The 10,045-nt window shown below is 38.7% G+C and overlaps 1 protein-coding gene across 1 annotated transcript; it reads right to left on the bottom strand.

Annotated features, from left to right (window-relative positions):
* Positions 1 to 1,870: 1,870 nt before the first annotated feature.
* hibadhb (3-hydroxyisobutyrate dehydrogenase b) lies at positions 1,871 to 9,709 on the bottom strand. The gene is made up of 8 exons (XM_086037241.1): positions 9,549 to 9,709; positions 7,701 to 7,861; positions 7,476 to 7,585; positions 7,265 to 7,386; positions 5,145 to 5,278; positions 4,917 to 4,993; positions 4,672 to 4,828; positions 1,871 to 2,466 (listed from the first exon to the last, which is right to left on the bottom strand). The coding sequence occupies exons 1-8, from the start codon at positions 9,616 to 9,618 to the stop codon at positions 2,308 to 2,310; spliced, it is 990 nt and encodes a 329-aa protein (XP_085893367.1). The 5' UTR covers positions 9,619 to 9,709; the 3' UTR covers positions 1,871 to 2,307.
* Positions 9,710 to 10,045: the final 336 nt, after the last annotated feature.

The raw sequence follows: 10,045 nt of genomic DNA on the forward strand, positions 1-10,045 counted from the left end.
ATATATATATATATCAACATAACGCGTTTTTAACATGTTTTATATATATACACACATTCTGAGGATTTAAAAAAACGGTTTGCATTTTAAAAAGGTAGACCTACAAATAAAACGAAAAGAATAAATTATTCTTGCCCTCTTGTATAGTGAACTTCCTAAAAACAATTAAATGTAGGCAAAGTTATAAGTACTTTGATTTAAGAAAAAAACAGCCTACATCTCAACTTTGTTTTAAAGGGGTCAAATACTTATGAGCACTCGTGTGATCCTAATATAATATTTTTTGTAACCAATTTTGTGCAGTTGTGTTTTAACTTTAGAAAATGACGTGGGACAATCAAAAGGATCTACGGCTCACAAGCGGACCCCAGGTCGGACTTTGGACACCGTAGGAGGATGTGGACTGAAAATGTTGTTAATACTGTACAGTAAACAACGTTTTATATCTAGTATAAGTATATCTTTAGTTTATAAAACAGAGAAACACTTCATGCTACTGCAGTATGCATATATTAATGTATACAAAATAGATTCAATAATTAGCATTTAAGAATACAGTATTGTTTGTTGCTGGGCAAAAGTTTAGGCAACCAGAAGATTGGTCATTTTAGCAACGTCATCATATAACTAGAAGGCAACTCTATATCGACCTCTATCAAAGATGAACTCTAATAAAAGTGCAAATAATTCATTTAGCTTTGTATTTTATTTGGATAAGATTTTGATTTGGGGTTTTCCATCGGTTTTTTTTGCTAGTAGGCTACTTCCAGGTTAATCAAGAATAAACAACACTTTAGGTGCATTCTGGCGGTGGAGTGTTTTATTGATGCTATAGACTCATAAAAAGTAAAGGCTACATTCCTATAACTGAAATTTAATTCACATCCTCATCAAAACGTAATTCGTTGTGTCCTGCACTATTATCTGTCTAAAGCAGAGATCAAGCTTTTTAAAAACAGAGAACTACTTGTCTGCTGATTAGTGTGCAAGACTACCAGTTTGAAACACTTCTGAAATGACAATTTGCTCAGACTGCCTTTAATCAAATGCGATAACTAATGAAATTCATTTTTGCAAAGTCAGATGATTTGATGATTTTTCAAAACAACGAGGAAACAAATACCAATGTGCAAGACTCTTATTTTTATGTTTTAAGTCAGGGCCGTGGGATATTCATGTGGTCGTTTGGGGCTACCTGGTGCCTGCAGGATGCAAAGAAGAAACCACATTGAGCATAAACGGGTGCGAGTTGGCGTGACAGCACGCATGCAGGCCCGAGAGCAAAGTACTGCGTTGTTTGCAGTACCTATCAAGCAGATGACAACACAGCTCCCAGCCTACAGTGCTTAATGGACTTTTTATGGGCTTGTCTTGTGATCGCATGACCTGTGGCACCTTGGCCCCTCAGTGGCTCTCTTTGGAGGAGCGGATCAGAAACATGCCGCGCTAAAGTCAGGATGAAATGACTCATGGTTCACATCCCAAAAGTTTCTAAAAAGGTCAGACAAAAAGAGGGGAAAAAAATCCAGTGTGTATTTGAATCAACTGGAAATATTTGGAGTAAGTGTTTTTTGCTTTTATTTGCTTGTGGAAAAAAAAAAAGAAGCTGGGTCCCCTGGTGAAGGTCCTTAGTGTGTTGTCTTTTGGGTGAGTCAAACTACTTGTAGAAGCTACTGAATTTATAAGTGGCAGGAAACTCATGCGGCTCACAAACATATTTAGAATTCAAACCATTAATTAAAAGATTTCACCAGAAGAACTAAAATGTGCATTAACCCACTATTTGAAACTACAGTAAGTTCTTGAAGTCAGTTTTAAGATGACACATACAGTTACAGTGTGTAGAGATACATTTTCCAGGAATCGCCAGTAGAAGACATGTCATTGTCTTTATTTCTTTGCAAGATATACTGTATGACACTCTTATGTCACATTGCCAATCGCCGATGAAGTGAGAGAAAAGAGTAACATAAAATCATTACAAACGAGATATACACCGTCTCATTCTTGTAACTAAAATCCCCGACTGACACACGTATCGTGTTGTAAGTGCTATTATTGGGACAGCCTTCAACCGTATGAATCCTCCGCATGTGGGACAGTATCCCTCCAACAGAGAGGAGTGTTGCATTGTCAAGTAGAAGGAAGTTTAGGGAGCTCATTTTGCTCTGTCTTTGACAACTTTGGGAAAAGTCCTCATCGGGCCCCCAAAGGCACCCCCTCGACTACAATATGGCAGCAGCCCAGTTGCGCCGACAGGCCCGCTAAAGGTAAGGCTCGCATGGGATGGAGAGGAGGAGGCACATATTACTGTTCCTCCTCCTCGCGCAGGAACTGGAACACAGAGGAGAAATCTTTGCTGGCATAACCGCGGGCGCACATCATCCGGTAGATCTGATGAGCTAAGGAGCCCAGTGGAACAGGGGTCTTTGTGCTGGTGGCTGTGTTCTGGGCCAGACCGAGATCCTGAAAAAGACAAGGAAAGTTCACTTCTGTTCACAGGAACATTTAGTAAGAGTTCTACAAAAAAAAAGTCATGCAGTCATCAAGAGAAAACCATCATCTTGTTTTGTTCCTCTGCTACTGCAGAATCCTTACCTTCATAAACAATGGTCCCTACTTTTAATTACTATGAAAAAAACTTACAACATTTTGTAACAAAATGAGACCCTCCAGCGCAAAACAGAAAACTCTGGTGAAATTGAAGAAATTCAGACCTACATTTCCTGAAAGGTCATTCAAAATGCTCCCCAATGATGTATAGAATGTACAAAGTTGTTGAAATGTCCTCTTTGCAAAACATACTAGCACTTACTAGAAAGAAAATAAATGAACAGCACCTATTTCCCATCTTTATAACTCCAAATTTTCATACATATTGTATAACATTTTCCATTATTTTTAGAAACGATTATAATTATATTATAAATGACCATTATTTGGGAATACATTTTGTACCCGGGCAGTGTCCAATGAATTTCAAACTGGGCATGCGATTTTCTTAAAGTAATTGTGACCAACAATGAGTGGTCTTTGAATGTTTGCATAGCAACAAGGATATTTTGTTTATACCATGAGGGGTTGTATTACGGTCTTTTGTTGGATGTGTGTAAGGATGTAGATTTAAATTAAACCCGGATCCGCAGAGAAGCTTACGCTTTCTCTTGATACCGGACATGATGTGTTTTTTTATTTTTCACTTTTGTTGATTTTTGGACTTTTGTCATTAAGAAGTCGCAGCATCCTCTCAATAAGAGCATTTATTAAAAAAGAATATATATATATATATTAATTCAGGTAAGAAATTCACATCAAGTGATCAGAACTTATTTTTCTGGTATTTGAATCACAAATCTGAAAATTTATCATTTTCACTTAGTGCTTTTTGGGCTTACTTGGACAAACACAATGTCATGGAAGTTTTCCAGTCAGTCTTCAAGAAGATGCATAGCGCAGAGTCAGCCTTGCTGTGTGTTTTCAATGACATCCTCCTGGCAAATGACACTGGAGACCACGTATGTCTCGTTCTGTTGCCCCTCTGTTGTTCCACAGGGTTCTATTCCGGGGTCATTGCATTTGCTGCCCCTGGGTTCCATCCTTAGAAAACACGGAATCTCCTTCCACTGCTACGCGGACGACTGTCGAATCTATATCCCGCTAAGCAAAAACGGACTTGAAAGACTGGACGTCACTAAATTTCAACGAAAAGAAAACAGAAGTTATGGTGTGGCTCGTCTCCATCCCGCCCTGTTGACCTGAGCCCCCTGTCTTCACATCTAAAGGCAACAGTCTCAAACTTGGGTTTTAAAATGGACAGTGATCTTAAATTGGACCAGCAAAACAGCGCTGTTGTAAAGTCGAGCTTCATTCACCTTAGACAGCTGGCTATGGTAAAGCCCCTCCTTTCCCATCAGCACTTAGAAATAGTCATCCATGCCTTTGTTACATCTCGGCTAGATTACTGCAATGCATTTTATTTTGGAGTCAGCCAGTCCTCCCTCAAACGTTTCCAGTTGCTCCAAAATGCTGCTGCCCGCCTACTAACTGGAGCTCGGAAGATCGAGCACATAACACCAATTCTGGCCTCCCTTCACTGGCTCCCAGTGCATTTCAGGGTTCAATTTAAGATTCTCCAATTTGTCTTTAAATCATTAAATGGCCTCGCCCCGGCGTACCTCTCCAAGCTCCTCCACTCCTATGCAACTTCCCGCAGCCTCAGGTCTGCAGACCAGGCGCTGCTCGAGGTGCAGCGGACTAAGCGGAGCCTCAGAGGGGATCGAGCCTTTTCTGTTGCTGGTCCTTCCCTCTGGAATGACCTCCCATTCGTTGTTAGGCAAGCCCCCCTCTCTGTCCATTTTTAAAAACCAGTTGAAGACACATTTCTTTTCTCTGGCTTTTGATCAGACCTGAATTTTTTGGCTCTTTTCCGGTGTCAATTGTATATAGTGTTTTATGTCAATTTATTGGCTTTATTTATTTAGATGTTATTTATATTTTAAATATTATTTATGTCTATATTTATTAATACATGTACCACAGCCTTTTATTGTTTTTGTTTTATTTATTGTATTGTAAAGTGCTCTGTTACAGCCCTAGCTGTTATGAAATGCGCTATATAAATAAAATTGTATTGTGCAAGTTTAACGACATTGTGGAAGCAAGTGAACGGACCTTTGCCATAAGCTGGGTACCAAAGCCTCCCTGGTAGTTATTTGCGGAAGGGACTCCCTCCATCACGCCAGGCACTGGATTGTAGGTGTCACTGGACCAGCAGCGGCCTGAACTCATGTTTAGGATCTTGGCCAAGAGTTTTGGATCAAGACCAAGTCTGCATGAGGGAACATTCATTTACCAGGGTGTGAATTCAAATAATTTCAGAAAAGATCGCCGTCATAGCAACTGTCAGATGCTATTACCTGATACCCAAATTCATCGTTTCGGCCGTTCCGATCATTCCAATGGCAAGGAGCATGTTGTTGCAGATTTTAGCAGCCTGTATGCAGTGATTGAGAAAATGATGTTTCATAACTTGGACAAATCACTTAAAACATTGCTTTTTTTTTTTTTTTTTTTTTTTTTTTTTTTTTTTTTTTTAAATCAATGTAGTTGTAGCAAAGAAATCACAAAGTCTTGACAGTTCCTACCTGTCCAGTTCCAACCTGGCCACAGTACACCACGTTGGCTCCCATGCAGCTGAGTAGCTCTTTAGCGGCAGTAAATTCTTCCTCGGCTCCTCCCACCATAAAAGTCAGCTTTCCTAAATTGGCGGCACCCACACCTAACAATGGAAATCATGCGAATGTCACGGTTTGTTGCTAGTTTCAAATTGTTCCGAGAGGTTGATGGATGGACGAAAAGTGGCAGAGGCAAATCAGACCAATGTGCTCATAAAATCGCCATGTGTGTTCATATTTGTCTCACTCACTCACTGACAGATTTTGCCTCGGGAGAGCAATATAACCAGAGAACAGATATAGAATATCTTCTACAGTAGAATGATGGATTAGTTTTACTGTCAGAGACGTTCAGCAAGAAACATGACCTAAATTACACCTACATTTCTTTATTATAAAGACAATTTCCAAAAAGTTACAAGGTATTGAAATCAAAAACTGGTCAATGTAAGATGACATTTTACAACAGTATTTTGCATTTCAATGCAGCTCACAAGGGAAGAAATTAGTGCGCGCAAGCATACACACACACACACACAAAAAGCTAACAATCCGATCGAAGGAAAGTAAATGTAATACAGTAGTTAAAATGTTGCTAGCTCATATGGGTTAAAGCAAGCCACACCAGTACCAGGAAATGTTGGAATCAGTCATCGAGTTTACAGAACGCTAATGGAAAGAAGCCAACATTTCCATGAGGTCTCATTGCTCCTATGAGTAATTTGGCAGTGTAGAATTTGTTGGTAGTTGATGTGAGACAATTAAGCATCATCTTTCAAATAGATTCCCAATGGAAACAACATAGTGTTGGTTTGATACGATTAACCTTTGCTCAGAGTCTCAACCGCAGCTGTTAAACTATTCTTAGTTCTTCAATTGTTGATCTGACACACGCACACACAAAAACAAAAACATCTCAGTGTGCTACATCAGTAGAAGTGTAATCATTTCCACTCTGAAGAGAAATCAGATGTCAGTCTTCTCATTTGGCCCTGAAATTGTTTCACATGACGTATCAGCAAGAAGAAACATGCTGACTCAATTACGTTCCCACCTCCATGTGTGCTTTTAAACATTTATGATTTAACCATACAGGATTAAACAGTAATTGCCACGCCACTGTACTTCTTTTGATTTCGGCACACACAAAGTTTGCCTCCTGTTATCTTAGCATGGTGATTGAATCAAACATATAACACACCTCACCTCACTATGATGTGCTATAAACATCAGGAAACAACTGCAATTGAAAACAAATTTAAAAGTCTTCTAAGAGTCAAAAAAAAAAGATTGGGTTAAAATGTTCAATTAAATAGCAATACTGTACTTTCCTTTGAATTGAACAGAATTAACAGGTCGGAACAACTACTAAGTCCGAATGGTCTTCTAAAACACATTAAGAATCACTTAAGTCATAACATGTTACATGTGATTTCAACTTAAACACACTTCAAGCAAGATTGCTGTGTAGAAAAGATCAATCCAGTGAGCATGAAGCCATAATTAGGAAACTGTTTTAAATGACAAGGGCTTGATGCTTGTTGTTTTACTGCTAATTCGTCATTTATGGAAATGCATACTTCAAATGATAGCAGTTTAATGAAACCTCTGGATGAAGAAATCTCAGGCCCAATTGCATGCTGTGCTGCCACATGTGGTCATAAAGTTGTGGCTGGTCGATATACATTATGACTGTTGTAGCTATCACGATCCCATAAATATTACAGCCGTATATGTTTAAGATAGAGATACTATTGTGGGGTTACCCAAATGAAACCACATGGGGGGTAGGGGGGGGGAGAAAAAAAAAAGGATGACATTTGCTCCGTAACATCATGCATCATGCTTACCTGCTAAAATGTTATGTTTATGTTTGCCAAATTACCAAAGTCTGCAGTTTTAGACCACCCACCTTATTCATCTCAACAGCAGCACATCAACCACATCCTCAAAAATGTCCATAAGGTAGAACAAACACCCTCTTGCACAGTTGGAACTTTCAGTTATGACCTACAGGCAACTAAGGGTGTGTACACAGTGAATCGTGCATGCCGCCAATATTCCCATTAAATATTGTATATAAAATTCACCTCCTGACACAGGTGCATCCATAAAAACTGCTCCCATCTTCTCAGCAGCCACCGCCATCTCTTTCGAAACAGCGGGATCAATTGTACTGGAGTCAATGAGCAGGGAGCCCTTCTTCACTTTCCTGTTGTTAACAAAGGAGGCTTGTTAAATTGCAATCTGGAAACTCTATGCAAGTTATTAGGTAAGCTAAGGAGGAAAGGAAAGTCATACTTGAGAATCCCGTTGGCGCCAGTGTACGCATCAATAACATTGGGATTTGAAGGAAGCATGGTGATAATGCGGTCAGCCTTGTCCGCTACTTCGGCAGGATCATCAACAATCTGAGGAAATGCACAAAAGTCATGACGGTTGAAGAGAACAAGCAGGTGGAAGTAGTTTGGACTAACAAATGAAAAAAAAAAAAAAAAAAAGCTTCAACATGTTTACAATCCCAACCTGGGCACCCAGCTCTTGAACTTCCTTGCAGGACTCTGGGAAGACATCTGTGGCAATGACTGGGTATCCGTGTTTCAGCAAATTCTTGGCCATTGGGTTTCCCATATTTCCAAGGCCAATAAATCCCACCTGTGTCTTGGAGGCCATGGACCGTGTGGAAGCTATAACAGAAGGGTCATATGCTTATTATCAGGGATGCTAAGAAAGCTAGCTTTCCTGTAACAACATTTAGTTTCTAATTCATTTTAAAAAATCAATTAGCTAATGATAAAACTTGATAGTAGGTCTGGGCAAAACGCCCCCCCCCCCCAAACCATCCTTGTCTTTACAATTGATTTTTTTAACGGAATATAAAGTTGGACAAATGACTCAAAACTCTTGCCGTGAACCATCCCATCTGCAAACACGTAATGCAGAATCTATGGAACAGTCTTAGTTTTATTTGACAAATGCTTGCCATCTTAATGCAAACACATGATGAAAAACGCCATAGCTAATGAAACTAGCATCAACACTTGCCGAGTTATAACCCTTTAATCAACGGATTTGAACATAAACAGTGTAGCAACACCTGTAGATCGACAACCAACAGAAATTCATTCATTTGTGAAAAACGACAAATGAGCTGTTGGGACAGTCTTCTTCGAGTGTTTACGTATGCACCCGGTAACAGGAGCCTCAAGTTGCATGAAATCATGATGCACAAGTTGTTCAATTGTTTACATTTATATAAATTTGTTGTCAAATTTGATTTAAAAATTTTAAATTTTTAAAACTAATTTAAAACATAGGTCACAAATGTTTTGTTCGTGTTTTATGTGGGTCTGGAATGCATTAATGGCATTTGTAAGTCAAATCACCACAGTCATTTTTTTTCTTTAAAGATAATGTAAAAATTAATATTTCGTCATGGAATGAAACTACCTTTGACAAAACGAAGGTAAATGCAAAAGTGGATTAATAAAAAGCACTGACTTTGTGTTTTTGTAAATCATCTTATTTCTGCAGCTGTGTTTTAGTGCAGGCAATGCACATCAGCAAGGATATGCTTAGCCGCTTGAAAAAAAAAAAAAAAACCTGACAAACTCAAATTAATCACTTAGCCTTACTTGATAGTGTCATTAATTAGCATGTCGGTAGATTCTCAGATGTAAAATAATACATTTGTGTTATTTTCATTCTGTGTTTGCATTATTTGCCAATCTTGCTAGACTGTACCTTAACACTCAGACAATAAGCATGAAACAAAAACAAATTAAAAAAATAAATAAATAAAGATGGAAAGTTAGAAATAACTTGTACATCCCCTTATGATTGGGTTGGATCGATTACATCTCGACTAACTGCCGACAACTACGGTATAAATAAGTACACAGAAATTGTAAGTGGACGGGAAAATGTAAAAAAATAAAAAAATAGTAATAACAAATAAAAAATGAAAGTTTTCCCACTTAAATTGTTGGGCCTGCACATAAATCCAGTCGTGGCAGTAAGTGGAGTTAAAGTATTACATAAGTACCCTTAACTAAAGACAACAGTCAAACAAGGGCAGATATTAGCCATTTTCTTCCATAAGTAGTTTATAAAGCCACCATGGTTGGAGTATTCTATTCAATAATAAAGATAAATTACCATTAGCTGGCAAAATCGAGAAAGACAGAAAAATAAATCCTGAAATATGGAAATTAGAGCACGAACAACCCTGAACTAGCTTAACAGTGTGTCCAAAATGTACTCAAACTTCTCAAAGAGTTTCTAGCAAAACTATGTGGATCTATGGAAGCAAAGAGTGTTAAAACGCCAGCAGGTAAGAGAAGCGCCTGAACAGTCTCAACTGGAAATGCTTACCAGTCGCAAAGTGAACATTCTTGCACCGCCTTCCGCCTAGGTACCAACTCCCTCTTAGCACGGCCGCCATGCTTGTCTCTTCTTTGCAGCTTGCTGACGTAAAATTACGTGTTTCAATGACGGGATCCTCGGCCAATCAAATATCGCGCCTACCAAGCAGGTTTCAGCCAATGGGCTGCGGGGGTGGGTGAGTACTCCATCGCCTGCGTGGACGGACGCGCGTGTTTATACGTGTGCGCGTGAACATCAGCGCATACATACATTTGTGTGTATTATTTTTTTTAAACAAAGTTATTGTTTTAAGATGAATTTCTTGTATTAACAGTAAAAAAGTCATATTAAAGATGTAATCATTTATATTAATCGAAAATATAGATGCTGCATTCATTCAAATTGTGTTAATATAGGTTTCCCAAGGTTCAACAATGATAATAATGTGGCCAAATCGCTGCAGCCAAATACATTTTTAATTCGTTGATAATGTCCTTACCCAGTTT

Source organism: Filicampus tigris, chromosome 8, assembly GCF_054856515.1.
Source record: "Filicampus tigris isolate MCC_2025a chromosome 8, RoL_Ftig_1.0, whole genome shotgun sequence".
NCBI lineage: Eukaryota > Metazoa > Chordata > Actinopteri > Syngnathiformes > Syngnathidae > Filicampus > Filicampus tigris.